Source organism: Coregonus clupeaformis, chromosome 14 (assembly GCF_020615455.1).
Source record: "Coregonus clupeaformis isolate EN_2021a chromosome 14, ASM2061545v1, whole genome shotgun sequence".
Classification (NCBI taxonomy): Eukaryota; Metazoa; Chordata; class Actinopteri; order Salmoniformes; family Salmonidae; genus Coregonus; species Coregonus clupeaformis.
Window position 1 is genome coordinate 7,000,205 of NC_059205.1, and position 23,563 is coordinate 7,023,767.

General features: G+C 45.6%; 1 protein-coding gene and 1 long non-coding RNA gene across 17 annotated transcripts in view; both read right to left on the reverse strand.

Annotated features, from left to right (window-relative positions):
• The window catches only part of LOC121580568, a 3,125-nt gene extending 2,078 nt beyond the window's left edge, over window positions 1-1,047 (reverse strand). For 3 of the 5 annotated variants that reach the window (XR_006661717.1, XR_006661719.1, XR_006661716.1), the window contains exon 1: window positions 822-1,047. This is a non-coding gene — a long non-coding RNA (uncharacterized LOC121580568). The remainder of the gene's footprint in view (window positions 1-821) is intronic. The other 2 variants (XR_006661718.1, XR_006661720.1) reach the window with 2 other exon arrangements.
• The window catches only part of epb41l3b (erythrocyte membrane protein band 4.1-like 3b), a 90,109-nt gene that overhangs the window by 51,863 nt on the left and 14,683 nt on the right, over window positions 1-23,563 (reverse strand). For 2 of the 12 annotated variants that reach the window (XM_041895519.2, XM_041895517.2), the window contains exons 1-3: window positions 22,863-23,041; window positions 15,255-15,397; window positions 6,470-6,610 (exon numbers count right to left, since the gene is read on the reverse strand). In XM_041895519.2, coding sequence (XP_041751453.2) covers window positions 6,470-6,610; window positions 15,255-15,386 — 273 coding nt within the window. In that variant the 5' untranslated portion in view covers window positions 15,387-15,397; window positions 22,863-23,041. Of the gene's footprint in view, window positions 1-6,469; window positions 6,611-15,254; window positions 15,398-22,862; window positions 23,092-23,563 lie in introns of those variants that run through there. The other 10 variants (XM_041895509.2, XM_041895512.2, XM_045224660.1 and 7 more) reach the window with 10 other exon arrangements.

The window sequence follows — 23,563 nt, forward strand, 5'->3', positions numbered from 1 at the left end:
CCTTAACCAACCTGTAACCAGCTAACCTCTCTGTCTGTGTGATATGCTGCTGGCCTTAACCAACCTGTAACCAGCTAACCTCTCTGTCTGTGTGATATGCTGCTGGCCTTAACCAACCTGTAACCAGCTAACCTCTCTGTCTGTGTGATACGCTGCTGGCCTTAACCAACCTGTAACCAGCTAACCTCTCTGTCTGTGTGATATGCTGCTGGCCTTAACCAACCTGTAACCAGCTAACCTCTCTGTCTGTGTGATATGCTGCTAGCCTTAACCAACCTGTAACCAGCTAACCTCTCTGTCTGTGTGATATGCTGCTGGCCTTAACCAACCTGTAACCAGCTAACCTCTCTGTCTGTGTGATATGCTGCTAGCCTTAACCAACCTGTAACCAGCTAACCTCTCTGTCTGTGTGATATGCTGCTGGCCTTAACCAACCTGTAACCAGCTAACCTCTCTGTCTGTGTGATATGCTGCTGGCCTTAACCAACCTGTAACCAGCTAACCTCTCTGTCTGTGTGATATGCTGCTAGCCTTAACCAACCTGTAACCAGCTAACCTCTCTGTCTGTGTGATATGCTGCTGGCCTTAACCAACCTGTAACCAGCTAACCTCTCTGTCTGTGTGATATGCTGCTAGCCTTAACCAACCTGTAACCAGCTAACCTCTCTGTCTGTGTGATATGCTGCTGGCCTTAACCAACCTGTAACCAGCTAAACTCTCTGTCTGTGTGATACGCTGCTGGCCTTAACCAACCTGTAACCAGCTAACCTCTCTGTCTGTGTGATATGCTGCTAGCCTTAACCAACCTGTAACCAGCTAACCTCTCTGTCTGTGTGATATGCTGCTGGCCTTAACCAACCTGTAACCAGCTAACCTCTCTGTCTGTGTGATATGCTGCTAGCCTTAACCAACCTGTAACCAGCTAACCTCTCTGTCTGTGTGATATGCTGCTGGCCTTAACCAACCTGTAACCAGCTAACCTCTCTGTCTGTGTGATATGCTGCTGGCTTTAAAGCTGGAATCCTTAAAGGGATACTTCAGGATTGTTGCAATGAAGCCCTTTATCTACTTCCCCCAAGTCAGATGAACTTGTGGATACAATTTTTATATCTCTGCGTGCAGTTTGAAGGAAGTTGCTATCTAGCTGCTAACTACAGTTAGCTCAATGACTGGAAGTCTATGGTAACTGCTAGCATGGTAGTAGATACCATATATTTCCAGTAATTGGGCTAACACTAGTTAGCATTGGCTTGTGAAACTACCTCTTAACTTCCTTCATACTGGATGCAGAGACATAAGGAGGATTAAAGGGAGATGGTGGAGGGAGGAGGATTAAAGGGAGATGGTGGAGGGAGGAGGATTAAAGGGAGATGGTGGAGGGAGGAGGATTAAAGGGAGATGGTGGTGGGAAGAGGATTAAAGGGGAGATGGTGGAGGGAAGAGGATTAAAGGGGAGATGGTGGGGGAGGGATTAAAGGGGAGTGGAGGGAGGAGGATTAAAGGGGAGATGGTGGAGGGAAGAGGATTAAAGGGGAGATGGTGGAGGGAAGAGGATTAAAGGGGAGATGGTGGAGGGAGGAGGATTAAAGGGGAGATGGTGGAGGGAGGAGGATTAAAGGGGAGATGGTGGAGGGAGGAGGATTAAAGGGGAGATGGTGGAGGGAGGAGGATTAAAGGGAGATGGTGGAGGGAGGAGGATTAAAGGGGAGATGGTGGAGGGAGGAGGATTAAAGGGGAGATGGTGGAGGGAGGAGGATTAAAGGGAGATGGTGGAGGGAGGAGGATGAAGGGGAGATGGTGGAGGGAGGAGGATTAAAGGGAGATGGTGGAGGGAGGAGGATTAAAGGGAGATGGTGGAGGGAGGAGGATTAAAGGGAGATGGTGGAGGGAGGAGGATTAAAGGGAGATGGTGGAGGGAGGAGGATTAAAGGGGAGATGGTGGAGGGAGGAGGATTAAAGGGAGATGGTGGAGGGAGGAGGATTAAAGGGGAGATGGTGGAGGGAGGAGGATTAAAGGGAGATGGTGGAGGGAGGAGGATTAAAGGGAGATGGTGGAGGGAGGAGGATTAAAGGGAGATGGTGGAGGGAGGAGGATTAAAGGGAGATGGTGGAGGGAGGAGGATTAAAGGGAGATGGTGGAGGGAGGAGGATGAAGGGGAGATGGTGGAGGGAGGAGGATTAAAGGGAGATGGTGGAGGGAGGAGGATGAAGGAGGGATGGTGGAGGGAGGAGGATTAAACGGAGATGGTGGAGGGAGGAGGATTAAAGGGAGATGGTGGAGGGAGGAGGATTAAAGGGAGATGGTGGAGGGAGGAGGATTGAAGGGGAGATGGTGGAGGGAGGATGATTAAAGGGAGATGGTGGAGGGAGGAAGAGTGAAGGGGAGATGGTGGAGGGAGGAAGAGTGAAGGGGAGATGGTGGAGGGAGGAGGATGAAGGAGGGATGGTGGAGGGAGGAAGAGTGAAGGGGAGATGGTGAAGGGAGGAAGAGTGAAGGGGAGATGGTGAAGGGAGGAAGAGTGAAGGGGAGATGGTGAAGGGAGGAGGAGGATGAAGGTGAGATGGTGGAGGGAGGAAGAGTGAAGGGGAGATGGTGGAGGGAGGAAGCTTGAAGGGGAGATGGTGGAGGGAGGAAGAGTGAAGGGGAGATGGTGGAGGGAGGAAGAGTGAAGGGGAGATGGTGGAGGGAGGAAGAGGATGAAGGAGGGATGGTGGAGGGAGGAGGATGAAGGGGAGATGGTGGAGGGAGGAAGAGTGAAGGAGAGATGGTGGAGGGAGGAAGCTTGAAGGGGAGATGGTGGAGGGAGGAAGAGTGAAGGGGAGATGGTGGAGGGAGGAAGCTTGAAGGGGAGATGGTGGAGGGAGGAAGCTTGAAGGGGAGATGGTGGAGGGAGGAAGAGTGAAGGGGAGATGGTGGAGGGAGGAAGCTTGAAGGGGAGATGGTGGAGGGAGGAAGCTTGAAGGGGAGATGGTGGAGGGAGGAAGCTTGAAGGGGAGATGGTGGAGGGAGGAGGATTGAAGGGGAGATGGTGGAGGGAGGAGGTTTGAAGGTGGGATGGTGGAGGGAGGAGGATGAAGGGGAGATAGTGGAGGGAGGAGGATTGAAGGAGAGATGGTGGAGGGAGGAGGATGAAGGGGAGATGGTGGAGGGAGGAGGATTGAAGGAGAGAGTGGGTAATATAAGTCTGTAAACAGATGGGGCAACCCAGGGAGATTCCTCGGGAGGCTCTCTCCCCTCCTCACGTTCTTCTCTCATGCAGGGGAGGCCTGGACACTAATAAATGACCCAGCCACAGACCACACTGCAGGGTGTCATGTAAAACATCTTCCTAGTGTGAAATAGCTCCCAATCAATCTGATTGTGTTCTGATTATGACGTCATGTTCTAAAATGTATCACAGTGTTAAAGTGGTCCCAGTTCATGGATGGCTGGGCTCGAGTGGACGTCTCTCTCTCACACACCTTCCCTCAACCTCGAATAACTGTCCTGTGGGCGCGTGCATTTGCTTTACACATCTGCCAATCAATGACTGTACCAGTCCGGGTATAACACAACATAAAGCAAGAAAACAAACAACTGTACAGTTCTAAATTGCTGTAGAATTAAAAACAGCACCAGCAGTTACTGCAGTCTACCCCAAACGACCCCCAAACCAGCTCATACACCAATCCCTGTACGGCTACATCCCGTCCAGATTAGACATTGTTCAGAAGTGCTGGCAGTCCACAGCAGGAGGCTAAAGCAGGATTGGGAGTGACTCACGCTGAGCACAGTGAGTAGTATGACACTGATCCTCTACACACAGACAGACACACAAACTGCTCAACCACTCCCGTTCCAAAGCCCCGAACCCAAAACACACAACCGTTCCTAAACCCCCCCTACAAAACCACACAAACCGCTCCTGTTCCAAAGCCCCAACCCAAACACAGGGCTAATCTACCCCCCCGCCTCCTCATTCCCCCCTCCTCGGGCTCTATCCTCTATCCGGCTAAAGGAGATTTGCGTTTGTTTGGGTGGAAGGAGCGTTGAGTCCTTGGCATGTCTGACTCAAACAACTCTAACTTAGCAGAACTGTGTAAACCTGACAGAACTGGAAGCTAAGTTGCTGTATGAATCTGACAGAACTGGAAGCTAAGTTGCTGTATGAATCTGACAGAACTGGAAGCTAAGTTGCTGTATGAATCTGACAGAACTGGAAGCTAAGTTGCTGTATGAATCTGACAGAACTGGAAGCTAAGTTGCTGTATGAATCTGACAGAACTGGAAGCTAAGTTGCTGTATGAATCTGACAGAACTGGAAGCTAAGTTGCTGTATGAATCTGACAGAACTGGAAGCTAAGTTGCTGTATGAATCTGACAGAACTGGAAGCTAAGTTGCTGTATGAATCTGACAGAACTGGAAGCTAAGTTGCTTTTACTGTATGAATCTGACGGAACTGGAAGCTAAGTTGCTTTTACTGTTTGAATCTGACAGAACTAGAAGCTAAATTGCTTTTACTGTATGAATCTGACAGAACTGGAAGCTAAGTTGCTGTATGAATCTGACAGAACTGGAAGCTAAGTTGCTGTATGAATCTGACAGAACTGGAAGCTAAGTTGCTGTTACTGTATGAATCTGACAGAACTGGAAGCTAACGTTGCTGTTACTGTATGAATCTGACAGAACTGGAAGCTACGTTGCTGTTACTGTATGAATCTGACAGAACTGGAAGCTAAGTTGCTGTATGAATCTGACAGAACTGGAAGCTAAGTTGCTGTATGAATCTGACAGAACTGGAAGCTAAGTTGCTGTTACTGTATGAATCTGACAGAACTGGAAGCTAAGTTGCTGTTACTGTATGAATCTGACAGAACTGGAAGCTACGTTGCTGTTACTGTATGAATCTGACAGAACTGGAAGCTAAGTTGCTGTTACTGTATGAATCTGACAGAACTGGAAGCTAAGTTGCTGTTACTGTATGAATCTGACAGAACTGGAAGCTAAGTTGCTGTTACTGTATGAATCTGACAGAACTGGAAGCTAAGTTGCTGTTACTGTATGAATCTGACAGAACTGGAAGCTAAGTTGCTGTTACTGTATGAATCTGACAGAACTGGAAGCTAAGTTGCTGTTACTGTATGAATCTGACAGAACTGGAAGCTAAGTTGCTGTATGAATCTGACAGAACTGGAAGCTAAGTTTCTGTTACTGTATGAATCTGACAGAACTGGAGGCTAAGTTGCTGTTACTGTATGAATCTGACAGAACTGGAAGCTAAGTTGCTGTTACTGTATGAATCTGACAGAACAGGAAGCTAAGTTGCTGTTACTGTATGAATCTGACAGAACTGGAAGCTAAGTTGCTGTTACTGTATGAATCTGACAGAACTGGAAGCTAAGTTGCTGTTACTGTATGAATCTGACAGAACTGGAAGCTAAGTTGCTGTATGAATCTGACAGAACTGGAAGCTAAGTTGCTGTTACTGTATGAATCTGACAGAACTGGAAGCTAAGCTGCTGTTACTGTATGAATCTGACAGAACTGGAAGCTAAGTTGCTGTTACTGTATACATCTGACAGAACTGGAAGCTAAGTTTCTGTTACTGTATGAATCTGACAGAACTGGAAGCTAAGTTGCTGTTACTGTATGAATCTGACAGAACTGGAAGCTACGTTGCTGTTACTGTATGAATCTGACAGAACTGGAAGCTACGTTGCTGTTACTGTATGAATCTGACAGAACTGGAAGCTAAGTTGCTTTTACTGTATGAATCTGACGGAACTGGAAGCTAAGTTGCTTTTACTGTTTGAATCTGACAGAACTAGAAGCTAAATTGCTTTTACTGTATGAATCTGACAGAACTGGAAGCTAAGTTGCTGTATGAATCTGACAGAACTGGAAGCTAAGTTGCTGTATGAATCTGACAGAACTGGAAGCTAAGTTGCTGTTACTGTATGAATCTGACAGAACTGGAAGCTAAGTTGCTGTTACTGTATGAATCTGACAGAACTGGAAGCTAAGTTGCTGTTACTGTATGAATCTGACAGAACTGGAAGCTAAGTTGCTGTTACTGTATGAATCTGACAGAACTGGAAGCTAAGTTGCTGTTACTGTATGAATCTGACAGAACTGGAAGCTAAGTTGCTGTTACTGTATGAATCTGACAGAACTGGAAGCTAAGTTGCTGTTACTGTATGAATCTGACAGAACTGGAAGCTAAGTTGCTGTTACTGTATGCCATTTGAGATGATGGTTTCTGGAACTTGATTGGCAGAAAAGTAATGTCATACATCTTATCTGTCTAATTTGAGAGAGAGAGATAAAAATCTGAAATGAGCTATTACAATTTCGTCCACTCACATCCACCATGAATGGATGGCAGATAGTAGCAACCTCCCCCTCTCCCCTCCTCCCTCCTCCTCCTCCTCCCCCTCTCCCCTCCTCCCCCTCTCCCCTGCTCCCCCTCCTCCTCCCCCTGTACTCACATCCACTGTCATGGTGTAGTCGGAGCCATCTAGCAGGGTGATTTTACACTGCATATTCTTCAGCTTCTTGACTCCCCTCAGTGGAGACTTGATTGACAGGCGACTGGTTGATGACCTGGTTGACGACAGGTCTTCCTCAAACTACCGCAGGGGAGAAAGGAAACACCAACAGGGTTTAGTGATTGAGGCTTCATTAGGAGACATTTCTCTACATTTTAAATGTGTACATTTTTGTCATTTAGCAGACACTCTTATCCAGAATGTATCCATTAGTTATTAGTGCATCTTAAGGTAGCTAGGTGAGTAAGTGTCTGTTTAGTACGTGTTGTTGGTATGTCACTGACAGAAAGGAAACGGAATTAAAGTGTTTAGTCATTGAAGAGACAGTGTTTAGTCATTGAAGAGACAGTGTTTAGTCATTGAAGAGACAGTGTTTAGTCATTAAAGAGACAGTGCTTAGTCATTGAAGAGACAGTGCTTAGTCATTGAAGAGACAGTGTTTAGTCATTGAAGAGACAGTGTTTAGTCATTAAAGAGACAGTGTTTAGTCATTGAAGAGACAGTGCTTAGTCATTGAAGAGACAGTGCTTAGTCATTGAAGAGACAGTGTTTAGTCATTGAAGAGACAGTGCTTAGTCATTGAAGAGACAGTGCTTAGTCATTGAAGAGACAGTGTTTAGTCATTGAAGAGACAGTGTGTCATGTGAATTTTTATCTCTAATTCACCCTAAGCTTGAATCATTACCAGAGGTTGTAAGGCTCTGGTTTTAATCATCAATGATTCAAGGTCCACAACTCACAAGTCTTATCTGTATTTTTATTCATGGCGAGAGCTCTGGGGCCAAAAACACAAACATACTGTTTTTATACCCCTTGACAAACAAAGGCACTATGCTCCTCCCACCTTTAGGTGGCTTTCTTAAACAGTTCCCGCCTTCCCCCTTGAATGGTTAGTACCGCCCCCTCTGTTAGTGGGTTGACACTACATGATAATTCTAACATTTATACTGTGTTTGGGGTGAAATTCTTTAGTCATTATTCTTAAAATCTAAATTAATCTAACACAGTGCTTAGTCATTGAAGAGACAGTGTTTAGTCATTGAAGAGACAGTGCTTAGTCATTGAAGAGACAGTGTTTAGTCATTGAAGAGACAGTGCTTAGTCATTGAAGAGACAGTGTTTAGTCATTGAAGAGACAGTGTTTAGTCATTGAAGAGACAGTGCTTAGTCATTAAATAGACGGAGGAAAAAAAATCCAGTATGACAATGTTTTATCAGTCTTATCCCCAAAACTACTTTCTTTAGTTTTCTTGTCCTCGCAAGAAAATCCAATTTTCCACCTCACTGACAACAAGGCACTTCCACCTCACTGACAACAAGGCACTTCCACCTCACTCCAAGATATTTTACTCCAAGACATTTTACTTTCATGTGCTGCTCACATTGAAAGGTAGGCTACTTTGGATTCGAGACACTTACTTTCTGGCTATCGAATGGATTCCTCCTGGCTATATCAATAGAAACCTCTTCCTTTATCAATAACTCCTTCCTCCTGGCTAGATCAATAGAAACCTCTTCCTTTATCAATAGAAACTCCTTCCTCCTGGCTATATCAATAGAAACCTCTTCCTTTATCAATAGAAACTCCTTCCTCCTGGCTAGATCAATAGAAACCTCTTCCTTTATCAATAGAAACTCCTTCCTCCTGGCTATATCAATAGAAACCTCTTCCTTTATCAATAGAAACTCCTTCCTCCTGGCTATATCAATAGAAACCTCTTCCTTTATCAATAGAAACTCCTTCCTCCTGGCTATATCAATACAAACTCCTTCCTCCTGGCTATATTTACATTTACATTTTAGTCATTTAGCAGACGCTCTTATCCAGAGCGACTTACAGTTATTGATTACATAATTTTTTTATACTGCCCCCCCGTGGGAATCGAACCCACAACCCTGGCGTTGCAAACGCCATGCTCTATCAACTGAGCTACATCCCTGCCGGCCATTCCCTCCCCTACCCTAGACGACGCTGGGCCAATTGTGCGCCGCCCATGAGTCTCCCGGTCGCGGCCGGCTGCGACAGAGCCTGGATTCGAACCAGGATCTCTAGTGGCACAGTTAGCACTGCGATGCAGTGCCTTAGACCACTGCGCCACTCAGGAGTTTATATCAATACAAACTCCTTCCTCCTGGCTATATCAATACAAACTCCTTCCTCCTGGCTAGATCAATACAAAAATAGTGGACCACCTCTGCCTTAGAGTATTTTTTAAACTTGGCTTTCAAATACTTTCGAAAGGCAGCGCAGGATGGATATAGGTCTGTAACAGTTTGGATCTAGAGTGTCACCCCCTTTGAAGAGGGGGATGACCGCGGCAGCTTTCCAATCTCTGGGGATCTCAGACGTTACGAAAGAGAGGTTGAACAGGCTAGTAATAGGGGTTACGCCAATTTCGGCGGCTAATTTTAGAACGAAAGGGTCCAGATTGTCTAGCCCAGCTGATTTGTAGGGGTCCAGATTTTGAAGCTCTTTCAGGACATCAGCTATCTGAATTTGGGTGAAGGAGAAGCATGGGCAAGTTGCAGCGGAGGGTGCAGAGCTGGTGGCCGGGGTAGGGGTAGCCAGGTGGAAAGCATGGCCAGCCGTAGCAAAATGCTTATTGAAATTCTCGATTATCGTAGATTTATCAGTGGTGACAGTGTTTCCTAGCCTCAGTGCAGTGGGTAGCTGGGAGGAGATGCTCTTATTCTCCATGGACTTTACAGTGTCCCAAAACTTTTTGGAGTTAGTGCTACAGGATGCAAATTTCTGTTTGAAAAAGCTAGCCTTTGCTTTCCTAACTGATTGTGTATATTGGTTCCTGACTTCCCTGAAAAGTTGCATATCGCGGGGGCTGTTCGATGCTAATGCAGTACGCCACAGGATGTTTTTGTGCTGGTCAAGGGCAGTCAAGTCTGGGGTGAACCAGGGGCTATATCTGTTCTTAGTTCTGAATTTTTTGAATGGGGCATGCTTATTTAAGATGGAGAGGAAAGCCCTGCTTATTTAAGATGGAGAGGAAAGCCCTTACCCTCCTAAAATCACAATCTTAACCATTAGGATCGAAAACACAGAACACACCGTAGATCAGCCCTGACCTCTATTGTCCTGACCTCTATTGTCCTGACCTCTATTGTCCTGACCTGAGGGTCTTGGAGAAACTTCACCTTACTACTACCACTGGGGCTCATGTCTGACCTCTGAACCACTGACTTAGCATACGTCCCAAATGGCATCCTATTCCCTATATAGTGAACTAATTCTGACCATATTCCCTATATAGTGCAATACAGTGCCTTGCAAAATAATTCATCCCCCTTGGCGTTTTTCCTATTTTGTTGCATTACAACCTGTAATTTAAATGGATTTTGTAATGGACATACACAAAAATAGTCAAAATTGGTGAATTGAAATGAAAAACATAACCCCCTTTGCTATGAAGCCCCTAAATAAGATCTGGTGCAATCAATTACCTTCAGAAGTCACATAATTAGTTAAATAAAGTCCACCTGTGTGCAATTTAAGTGTCACATGATCTCAGTATATATAGAAGTACAAATCAGGTTTGGGTTATAAAAAACTATCCGAAACTTTGAACATCCCACGGAGCACCATTAAATCCATTATTAAAAAATGGAAAGAATATGGCACCACAACAAACCTGCCAAGAGAGGGCCGCCCACCAAAACTCACAGACCAGGCAAGGAGGGCATTAATCAGAGAGGCAACAAAGAGACCAAAGATAACCCTGAAGGAGCTGCAAAGCTCCACAGCGGAGATTGGAGTATCTGTCTATAGGACCACTTTAAGCCGTACACTCCACAGAGCTGGGCTTTACGGAAGAGTGGGCAGAAAAAAGCCATTGCTTAAAAAAAAAAAATAAGCAAACAAGTTTGGTGTTCACCAAAAGGCATGTGGGAGACTCCCCAAACATATGGAAGAAGGTACTCTGGTCAGATGAGACTAAAATTGAGCTTTTTGGCCATCAAGGAAAACGCTATGTCTGGCGCAAATCCAACACCGCTCATCACCCGAGAACACCATCCATGTTTTTCCATCGGCAGGGACTGGGACTTAAAGATTGCTGTACACCAGCGGAACCCATCCAACTTGAAGGAGCTGGAGCAGTTTTGCCTTGAAGAATGGGCAAATATCCCAGTGGCTAGATGTGCCAAGCTTATAGAGACATACCCCAAGAGACTTGCAGCTGTAATTGCTGCAAAAGGTGGCTCTACAAAGTATTGATTTTGGGGGGGGTGAATAGTTATGCACGCTCAAGTTTTCAGTTTTTTTGTCTTACTTCTTGTTTGTTTCACAATAAAAAATATTTTGCATCTTCAAAGTGGTAGGCATGTTGTGTAAATCAAATGATACAAACCCCCCCCAAAAATCCATTTTAATTCCAGGTTGTAGGCAACAAAATAGGAAAAATGCCAAGGGGGGGTGAATACTTTCGCAAGCCACTGTACTTTTGACCTGCACTATATATAGGGAATAGTGTGCCATTTGGGACCTGAATGGCTTCTCTTTCTATTACCCTGGTCAAGGACTTGATGAATTGATTTACATGTTGAATCAGCTGTGCTAGCTGTGGAATAGATCAAATACATGTTCGGTAGCCTGCCGCCCGCGTAGCCTACAGACGGATCAGATCATGTGCGTTCAGCGAGCGTCAGGGTGACGAGGTGAGAACAAGTCCCAAGATACTGTAGGATCTAGACTCAGACACAACAGCGAAACAAAAATCGGTTTGCGCCACAAGTCTTGGTTCTCAAAGCAATACAATGGATAGAAGTCCAGGGTCAAAGTTTTTGAGAATGACACAAGTATTGGTCTTCACAAAGGTTCGCTGCTTCAGTGTTATGAGATATTTTTGTCAGATGTTACTATGGTATACTGAAGTATAATTACAAGCATTCCATAAGTGTCAAAGGCTTTTATTGACAATTACATGAAGGTTATGCAAAGAGTCAATATTTTCAGTGTTGACCCTTCTTTTTCAAGACCTCTGCAATCCTCCCTGGCAATGCTGTCAATTAACTTCTGGGCCACATCCTGACTGATGGCAGCCTATTCTTGCATAATCAATGCTTGGATTTTGTCCGAATTTGTGGGTTTTTGTTTGTCCACCCGCCTCTTGAGGATCGACCACAAGTTCTCAATGGGATTAAGGTCTGGGGAGTTTCCTGGTCATGGGCCCAAAATGTCGATGTTTTGATCCCCGAGCCATCATGCTGGAAAAGGCATTCGTCGTCACCAAACTGTTCTTGGATGGTTGGGAGAAGTTGCTCTCGGAGGATGTGTTGGTACCATTCTTTATTCATGGCTGTGTTCTTAGGCAAAATTGTGAGTGAGCCGACTCCCTTGGCTGAGAAGCAACCCCACACATGAATGGTCTCAGGATGCTTTACTGTTGGCATGACACAGGACTGATGGTAGCGCTCACCTTGTCTTCTCTGGACAAGGTGTTTTCCGGATGCCCCAAACAATCGGAAAGGGGATTCATCAGAGGAAATGACTTTACCCCAGTCCTCAGCAGTCCAATCCCTGTACCTTTTGCAGAATATCAGTCTGTCCCTGATGTTTTTCCTGGAGAGAAGTGGCTTCTTTGCTGCCCTTCTTGACACCAGGCCATCCTCCAAAAGTATTCGCCTCACTGTGTGTGCAGATGCACTCACACCTGCCTGCTGCCATTCACGAGCAATCTCTGCACTGGTGGTGCCCCGATCCCGCAGCTGAATCAACTTTAGGAGGTGGTCCTGGCGCTTGCTGGACTTTCTTGGGTGCCCTGACGCCTTCTTCACAACAATTGACCCTCTCTCCTTGAAGTTCTTGATGATCCGATAAATGGTTGATTTAGGTGCAATCTTACTAGCAACAATATCCTTGCCTGTGAAGCCCTTTTTGTGCAAAGCAATGATGACGGCACATGTTTCCTTGCAGGTAACCATGGTTAACAGAGGAAGAACAATGATTTCATCCACCACCCTCCTTTTAAAGCTTCCAGTCTGTTATTCTAACTCAATCAGCATGACAGAGTGATCTCCAGCCTTGTCCTCGTCAACACTCTCACCTGTGTTAACGAGAGAATCACTGAAATGATGGCAGCTGGTCCTTTTGTGGCAGGGCTGAAATGCAGTGGAAATCTTTTTTTTGGAATTAAGTTCATTTTCATGGCAAAGAGGGACTTTGCAATTAATTGCAATTCATCTGATCACTCTTCATGACATTCTGAAGTATATGCAAATTGACATCGTCAAAACTGAGGCAGCAGACTTTGTGAAAATGAGTATGTGTGTCATTCTCAAAACTTTTGACCACGACTGTACAGTGGATATATGACCAGGGTTCACCCAAGCGCAAGACGTGCCTCTCAGTTCTCAAGCCGTGTCACAAAGCTCAAATTCCCCATTGTCATAAACGCACAAATCAAAACAGTGCCGTCAGTGAATGCAGCATACTGTAATAGTATAAAGCTGAAGCATACCCGACTCTGTGATCTACCAAAGCTATATAACCCCCCGTCAGTGAACGCAGCTGAAAACTACCAATTGTGAATCCCAGCTCTCAAACCAATATAGTGGATAAAAAGACCATACTGTACACGGTATCTGAAAATTACCCCGACGTCTGATGTGAGTCTTATTGATTCAGAGCTTTCCTATTGTCATAACGCATAGGTCAGACTGTCCTGTCAGCACTGTGACCCCCTACTATACTGTACTGTCAGTGAATGAATACGACCTGCTCAGCACTGTGACCCCCCTACTATACCGTACTGTCAGTGAATGAATACGACCTGCTCAGCACTGTGACCCCCTACTATACCGTACTGTCAGTGAATGAATACGACCTGCTCAGCACTGTGACCCCCCTACTATACCGTACTGTCAGTGAATGAATACGACCTGCTCAGCACTGTGACCCCCCTACTATACCGTACTGTCAGTGAATGAATACGACCTGCTCAGCACTGTGACCCCCCTACTATACCGTACTGTCAGTGAATGAATACGACCTGCTCAGCACTGTGACCCCCTACTATACCGTACTGTCAGTGAATGAATACGACCTGCTCAGCACTGTGACCCCCCTACTATACCGTACTGTCAGTGAATGAATACGACCTGCTCAGCACTGTGACCCCCCTACTATACCGTACTGTCAGTGAATGAATACGACCTGCTCAGCACTGTGACCCCCCTACTATACCGTACTGTCAGTGAATGAATACGACCTGCTCAGCACTGTGACCCCCCTACTATACCGTACTGTCAGTGAATGAATACGACCTGCTCAGCACTGTGACCCCCCTACTATATCGTACTGTCAGTGAATGAATACGACCTGCTCAGCACTGTGACCCCCCTACTATATCGTACTGTCAGTGAATGAATACGACCTGCTCAGCACTGTGACCCCCCCTACTATACCGTACTGTCAGTGAATGAATACGACCTGCTCAGCACTGTGACCCCCCTACTATACCGTACTGTCAGTGAATGAATACGACCTGCTCAGCACTGTGACCCCCCTACTATACCGTACTGTCAGTGAATGAATACGACCTGCTCAGCACTGTGACCCCCCTACTATACCGTACTGTCAGTGAATGAATACGACCTGCTCAGCACTGTGACCCCCCTACTATACTGTACTGTCAGTGAATGAATACGACCTGCTCAGCACTGTGACCCCCCTACTATACCGTACTGTCAGTGAATGAATACGACCTGCTCAGCACTGTGACCCCCCTACTATACCGTACTGTCAGTGAATGAATACGACCTGCTCAGCACTGTGACCCCCCTACTATACCGTACTGTCAGTGAATGAATACGACCTGCTCAGCACTGTGACCCCCCTACTATACCGTACTGTCAGTGAATGAATACGACCTGCTCAGCACTGTGACCCCCCTACTATACCGTACTGTCAGTGAATGAATACGACCTGCTCAGCACTGTGACCCCCCTACTATACCGTACTGTCAGTGAATGAATACGACCTGCTCAGCACTGTGACCCCCCTACTATACCGTACTGTCAGTGAATGAATACGACCTGCTCAGCACTGTGACCCCCCTACTATACCGTACTGTCAGTGAATGAATACGACCTGCTCAGCACTGTGACCCTCCTACTATATCGTACTGTCAGTGAATGAATACGACCTGCTCAGCACTGTGACCCCCCTACTATATCGTACTGTCAGTGAATGAATACGACCTGCTCAGCACTGTGACCCCCCTACTATACCGTACTGTCAGTGAATGAATACGACCTGCTCAGCACTGTGACCCCCTACTATACCGTACTGTCAGTGAATGAATACGACCTGCTCAGCACTGTGACCCCCCCTACTATACCGTACTGTCAGTGAATGAATACGACCTGCTCAGCACTGTGACCCCCCTACTATACCGTACTGTCAGTGAATGAATACGACCTGCTCAGCACTGTGACCCCCCTACTATACCGTACTGTCAGTGAATGAATACGACCTGCTCAGCACTGTGACCCCCTACTATACCGTACTGTCAGTGAATGAATACGACCTGCTCAGCACTGTGACCCTCCTACTATACCGTACTGTCAGTGAATGAATACGACCTGCTCAGCACTGTGACCCCCTACTATACCGTACTGTCAGTGAATGAATACGACCTGCTCAGCACTGTGACCCCCCCTACTATACCGTACTGTCAGTGAATGAAAAAAAGCAGTAGCTACGGTGCCTCACCTGGTTATTCCTGGCAGGTGTGCTGTGTCCAGCCGCGGCTGGGAAGTGTTCTGCTGCCTTCGCCTTGTCCTTCCCTCCTTTGTCCTGCTGCTGCTGCTTGGGCTCGGAGTCTGCTCCTGATTCAGTCGTCATGGCGAATCACACTGGAACAGAGAGAAAGAGGAGGAGGAGGAGAAGAGAGAGAGAGAGAAAGACAGAGAGATAGGGGGAGGGAGGATTTAGATGAGTCAACTATGAGTCGTCCCATGTCATTTCTGCAAGCCGTGACACCCACCATCTCAGATTGTTCTGAAATTGTTTCTGTAGTTAGAAACAGGTAAGATTGGCATTCCTGAAACATTATTTTGTTGAAATAAAATGTTCTCTGAGAAAGTAAGCTAATTGATTGTACCCAAATTGGCTATTTAAAATTGTATAGGATTCAGATAATATTCAATAAATATGGTACTCAACATCCGATTTGGACTAAACTTTTTCCCACCAATGAGTAAGACATGAGGAATCCCCTGCAAAAAATGAAAAGCCACACACGGACCCCCCCCCTGCCAATCCCACCCCAACAACCAGCATAAAGTATCAGTTCTCTATGTTTGACAAGTGGTATGATGCTGCGGCTTGGAGTATTGCTTCACCATACTCTGTAATGTATTGCCTGTGAATCTTTGATTTTTTTCTGTTCAGAGAAATTAGTAATTGATGTCACTTGCATTATTTATCATAAAGTTATGTGAAAGTACCATGTTTTGACCACTAGATGATGCCGTTCCTGCTTTTATCCATTTTGCTGGGCTCTTGTGTTTTATTAAATAAATCACAACATTTTATTCGCAACTTTGGGGTAGAAAACCAATAGATTTGGCTCATGACTAAAATAAATGGTGTGGTTATCCTCACCAATTCAAAATCAGTCCCACTGCTGCTACCTCACAGTCTAACCCATCTACTAGGTGCACGAATAGAGTAACAGACCAGCACTAACATGAGCAAGTAACAAACCGTTCAACTGGGAAACCATCACCACAGTATTGGAAGGAAACATCTAATTGCCTATCTGTCAAACAGAAAGCCCTCTCAACCACTCTCTGATCACCATGGGCTCCCCCCTACAAACCGTTGTGGTTATCTGGGCTATGAGGTGCAAGAGGGCAAACGGCCAAACATCTATGGACGGCCAGACCAAGCCGACAGGCCTCTGTAGACTGTGTGGAGTTCCTAGAGGTTGGTAGTGTGGATGGTCTGGACTGTCATGACATAGCTGGTCATGGCCTTTCCCTCCCAGATAACTATTTATAACACAGTCCTTCCTCCTGGGATATCTAGGGGTTCAGGCTAGGGGGGCTCTTACCCATAGGCATGGTAATGGAGAGCCTCTGGGATTCCACAGACAATACCTCAGGGAGGTACATGCACGCTGCAGATGCTCTGAATACATAGCGTACGGTGGTAATGGGACATTTACATTTCAGTCATTTAGCAGACGCTCTTATCCAGAGCGACTTACAGTTATTTAGTAACTGTATAGTAAAAAATAAATAAACACTGAACAGGGAACAGCTGTGAGGTCATTGTTATGACTCTGTTATGTAGCCCGTTACAAGAGAAGGTTAAAGTCGTACAGAAGGGATCACTGTTCTGTTCACCGTCTTCAATTCTTGTCCTAACTAAGGATTTGTTGCTTTACTGTAGCTTGTGTGTACGATAGCATCTTCTCCTTCTCTCTTGGCTGTGTTTCCGTGGAGACTGAGCTGGGAATAGGATTACTAAAATCGGTTGCCAAACCAGGCTCTGCCAACCCACAACAAAACAATACACTACCCACTCACTCGGAGAACAGAGAAGGTTATTTAATGTTGATTTGGTTACAAATCCAGCCTTGTTTTCATAGAACAGAAATAAACCCATAAGCAGCTTGTCTCCAGTGGTTTTAGGCTGTATACCAAATGGCACCCTATTCCCTATATAGTGCACTACTTTGACCAGGGCCCATAGTAGTGCACTATGTGGGGAATAGGGTGCCATTTGGGAGACACCCTTACTGTTTCTATCCTGGGTTTGGACTGGAGTGACTCCAGAACATGTGTGTACAGGACTAGAGTTGGACTGGAGTGACTCCAGAACGTGTTTACAGGGCTAGAGTTGGACCGGAGTGACTCCAGAACATGTGTCTACAGGACTAGAGTTGGACTGGAGTGACTCCAGAACATGTGTTTACAGGACTAGAGTTGGACTGGAGTGACTCCAGAACATGTGTTTACAGGGCTAGAGTTGGACTGGAGTGACTCCAGAACATGTGTTTACAGGGCTAGAGTTGGACTGGAGTGACTCGAGAACATGTGTTTACAGGGCTAGAGTTGGACTGGAGTGACTCCAGAACATGTTTACAGGGCTAGAGTTGGACTGGAGTGACTCGAGAACATGTGTTTACAGGGCTAGAGTTGGACTGGAGTGACTCCAGAACATGTTTACAGGGCTAGAGTTGGACGGGTGACTGAAGGTACTTAGCTATCAAACGTCTTTAGATCTCAGGACGTATTAAGATCACCAGATCCTTCAATTGATCCTAAATTAGGGCTGGGTGATATGGGCAAAATATCATATCACAATATTTTTCACATTGAGATTTTTTAAATGTTTTTGTAAAATAAAAGTTCTACATTTGCTTTATCAGTTCTGCATGACCCCAGGGTAGCAACACATACATTCTAAGTGGTTTTAAATGAGGCTTTCTCCATTCTGATTGTTGTATACTGTTCAATCAAACTTCAACCAGGGACCTTACATAAAAAGGACGCTACATTTCAGATTTTCATTTCTAATTAATTAGTTTTAAAAAATTAAAAACATTTTTTACATTATGTGGTATTGTTTGTAGGCCAGTGACCAAAAAAATCTAAATTTAATCCATTTTAAATTCAGACTGTAACAAGAAAATGTGGAAAAGGTCAAGGGGTGTGAATCCTTTCTGAAGGCACTGTGTATAATAATTAGGAGAACCCAACACATCACATATTGTAGCCTACATGGCTTTCTGTACTGTACAAACAGTGTTCTAGGATGATTTTAATGTTCATTTGTAATTGCCTTGTAATGCACACCGTTGGACAGGGGCCTGCTGCACACAGTGAGGATGACATGCCATCTGTGCTCCTGTGTGTGTGCTCTGTTACCCAGAACTACAGATCCACAGCTGGGCCCATGTCTCTCCTCTCCGCCCCTCCTGGAGGTTGGACACGGACAGCACCCAACACTATGACTGGCTGGAGGCTGGACATGGACAGCACCCAACACTATTACTGGCTGGAGGCTTTACAGCACCCAACACTATGACTGGCTGGAGGCTTTACAGCACCCAACACTATGACTGACTGGAGGCTGGACATGGACAGCACCCAACACTGTTACTGGCTGGAGGCTGGACATGGACAGCACCCAACACTATTACTGGCTGGAGGCTGGACACGGACAGCACCCAACACTATGACTGGCTGGAGGCTGGACATGGACAGCACCCAACACTATGACTGGCTGGAGGCTATACATGGACAGCACCCAACACTGTTACTGGCTGGAGGCTGGACATGGACAGCACCCAACACTATTACTGGCTGGAGGCTGGACACGGACAGCACCCAACACTATGACTGGCTGGAGGCTGGACATGGACAGCACCCAACACTATGACTGGCTGGAGGCAGGACAGAACCCAACACTATTACTGGCTGGAGGTTGGACACGGACAGCACCCAACACTATGACTGGCTGGAGGCTGGACATGGACAGCACCCAACACTATGACTGGCTGGAGGCTGGACACAGACAGCACCCAACACTATTACTGGCTGGAGGTTGGACATGGACAGCACCCAACACTATGACTGGCTGGAGGCTGGACACAGACAGCACCCAACACTATTACTGGCTGGAGGCTGGACATGGACAGCACCCAACACTATGACTGGCTGGAGGCAGGACAGAACCCAACACTATGACTGGCTGGAGGCTGGACACAGACAGCACCCAACACTATTACTGGCTGGAGGCTGGACACAGACAGCACCCAACACTATTACTGGCTGGAGGTTGGACACGGACAGCACCCAACACTATGACTGGCTGGAGGCTGGACATGGACAGCACCCAACACTATTACTGGCTGGAGGCTTTACAGCACCCAACACTATGACTGGCTGGAGGCTGGACAGCACCCAACACTATGACTGGCTGGAGGCAGGACTGCACCCAACACTATGACTGGCTGGAGGCAGGACTGCACCCAACACTATGACTGGCTGGAGGCAGGACAGCACCTAACACTATGACTGGCTGGAGGCAGGACAGAACCCAACACTATGACTGGCTGGGTAGTACTACCAGATAGTAGGATACTGGCTGGGGCGTGGTGCTACTGCTGCTGCTGCTGCTGCTGCTGCTGCTGCTGCTGCTGCTGCTGCTGCTGCTGCTGCTGCTGCTGCTACTGCTACTGCTACTGCTACTTCAAAAACACTCAATCTACTACTACTACTACTACTACTACTGAAGGCCAGACCACTACCAGATAGTATTATACTGAAGAGAAGCTATTTAGCAACATTCTGTCAACAACTGTGTCTCTTTACATTCTTGACATTATTGTCACTCCTCAACCCAACTTAAAATCCACCTTGGTCTGTCACAGTCAGAACAAGATACTTCAGCACCTTATGAGATCGCTACAATTGTTCTGTAGGCGTTGTGCTTCACGTCAGTGTTGTCCACTCATCCTGACACCAAAAAGGCTTTGGAAATAGCAGAAATTATGCCTCAACGGAGTCAGCACGATTCTTAAAAAATAAAAAATAAAACGTTTTACATGTTAAAAGCAAGGACACAGAACAGAGCATTTCTATCCATCTATCTCACACAATACATGTGGATAAAGAAGAGAGCCATGCATCCCCTGGGAGAAGGAAACAAGGCATTTCATTAGTCAGGAATGGCCTATAGGATATGACTGAGCCTTCTGTTTCATTCAATATAATGCTGGCTGTGGGGAATGATATCCCCAAGGAAGAGCTATAATGCTGGCTGTGGGGAATGATATCCCTAAGGAAGAGCTATAATGCTGGTTGTGGGATATGATATCCCTAAGGAAGAGCTATAATGCTGGTTGTGGGGAATGATATCCCTAAGGAAGAGCTATAATGCTGGTTGTGGGGAATGATATCCCTAAGGAAGAGCTATAATGCTGGTTGTGGGGAATGATATCCCTAAGGAAGAGCTATAATGCTGGCTGTGGGGAATGATATCCCTAAGGAAGAGCTATAATGCTGGCTGTGGGGAATGACATCCCTAAGGAAGAGCTATAATGCTGGCTGTGGGGAATGATATCCCAGCAATATTAAAACATGATGAGAAGACAACTTCCGACCACAACCTATCTGACTTCCCACCTCTGAAACTTCCAAGACATCTTGTTGACTTCTTCTCCACAAATAGATTAAGAATTCTATGAACAAACGACACAGTCAACTTGTTGGCTTCTTTCTCAAAACAGATGGCAATTTACCGGACATATACAACTCCTTGGGTACTGTGTCAAAGATTGTGAAAACACAACCAACCGACAAGGTGCTGTTAATGTCTGCTTGGTGAGGCTGAGATGTGGATTATTCGATTTAATAGAGTACAGATGGATTAAACCTCTTGATGGGATTAACTATAACGCTATTCTCTAAATCAGATGTAATAATAATAATAATAATATAATAATAATAATAATAATAATAATATGCCATTTAGCAGTCGCATTTATCCAAAGCGACTTACAGTCATGTGTGCATACATTTTAACGTATGGGTGGTCCCGGGGATCGAACCCACTACCCTGGCGTTACAAGCGCCGTGCTCTACCAGCTGAACTACAGAGGACCACTCTACTCTACTGTACCAGAGAGATATTATGCTACTTCAGACCTTCATAAGATATTAGACCTACTGTATATTGTACTTCCAGAGAGATACAGTAGGCTACAACATACTACTGCAGACCATAGCAGGGTTTGTTGTGGTCCTCTGTAGCTCAATTATAATAATAATAATAATAATATGCCATTTACCAGACGCTTTTATCCAAAGCGACATACAGTCATCCGTGCATAAATTTTTGTGTGTGGGTGGTCCCGGGGATTGAACCCACTACCTTGGCGTTACAAGCACCGTGCTCTACCAGCTGAGCTACAGAGGACCACAATTGGTAGAGCACGGCGCTTGTAACGCCAGGTTAGTGGGTTCGATACCCGGGACCACCCATACGTAAAAATGTATGCACACGACTGTAAGTCGCTTTGGATAAAAGCGTCTGCTAAATGGCATATTATATATTATTTGTTCACTTCACGCGTTGCATCTATGTCTGTCTGACTACCTAGCCCGTACCAGCGACATGTTACTGTACTCCCTTCCACCTTAGGGTCTTGTTCACTTCACTGTAACAGGATGTATCTACTGTGATATAGATGGGGTTCTCCAAATCCAGACATAGTAATGTATGACTTAACTACTAGACCAACAACATATTATGCTACTTAGGGTCTTGTACACTTCACTGTAACAGGATATAACGTCTGATATTATAACAAAAATCAGCCTGTACTGCGGCCGGTTTAATCCTGCTACAATAATCATCATATGAGTAATAGCATTAGCATTCCGTTGCTCTTATACCTGCAGACAGTAATAACGTTGGGAGAGAGTTGCCTACTCTTTCATCCGAATGCTACAGTAAAGGTGTGAATGCAGGATGAGCGACCTGGTGCACCTTCTTTCAGAGAACAATATTGAATGGAAAACATGCTGACAACGCCTTTGTAGCACCTTTCGCAATGCTTTGGCAAAAACTCCATTTTAGCATTGCTTAGCTATGCAGCTTGTAATGAAAAAAAAAAGTGTCAAGTCAGACAGCGACCATACCGTGTAGAGAATATGGCGCTATGATACTAACTAAAGGTGCTACATTGGAAACCACGCCCACCGCATTGCAGATCAATAACAGTGAAATAGATTGGAAATGAACACATGACGTTGCAGAATGGTTTGCTTATCGAACATTCTGCAATAAACATACTTTTGGATGGAGAGCGATTCAATCAGAAATCAGGCAGTAGCAGACTCGACGTCATAGGTAGTTGACATCCATGACGAATTACTTTGCCTCAAAACAATATTTTTCTTGCCAGCATACGTAAACATGTTTGTCGGTAAAATGATATGAAGTATCAGGCTAGGTTACACTGTTTGATGAGTGCAGGCTTTTCGTAACGTCAACATAAGGCACAGAAGCACAGCAATGTTTGGTAAATAAAATGATAATAGTCCGGCAGACGGACTAACATCATTTAGAGAAGCTATATCGTTAACATGCTGCGCACATCGTTACAACGGTACAATATAACAGACAGACGCGCCATTAAGGTTATGACAAACGCGAAATAAACACATTGGATGTCATTTTGGCAATGCCGCATGACTGGTTATACAAAACAGAAAACGAAGCCAGCTGTCCGCCGCTGGTTATGTGGTCGGGGAGAACTCAGGAAACAATCGCCTTGACACTTAAAAAATATTCACATACCAGACAACACTTCTTCCAATCGGTTTAAACGACAACAGAATAGAAAATGTATCCGGTAAAATGTATGGGTAACGCTCTCTCTGTCAGGCCGATATTTGTAGCCTAGCTACCGTAGAGCCTTCCTTCCTGATACTCCCCTATAGCACTCACGGCGTCGCTCTAACCAGCCTATCAGACGCGACTGTCAGAAAACTCAGCCCAGCTAGGGATTCTGGTTGTGATAGTTATTGCTATCAGGGATACTTGGGGACGTCCCTAACCTTAACCTCTACTCTAACCCTAACGCTTTCCCGTCACCGTTTTACATTTAAACTTCAAATGGGGTGACGTCAGTGTTTGACGTCCCAAGGAACCCGAATAGCAAGGACTTGGTGATATTTTGAAGTAGTGGTCCCTAGTCACTGATCAGTTTGCATTTCTCTACTATGGATTATGGATTGGGGACCTTTTTGGACCTGAGGACAATCAGACCCGAACCCGCAAGGACCAGACGACAACCAGACCTAGACCAGGCCCAATTGGACCCGAGTGACAAAATATGATATGTTTATCAGCCAAGTTGCTCTTCTGGTTAACGAAACAGTATTTAAATGTTGGCTAGGCCTTTTATAAGTCAATAAATTCACCTTATTAGTGGAACATAAATATGCTATAGGCTATTCAGAGCCGTGGTCAGGTCGATTCAGGTACACTCTGACCAA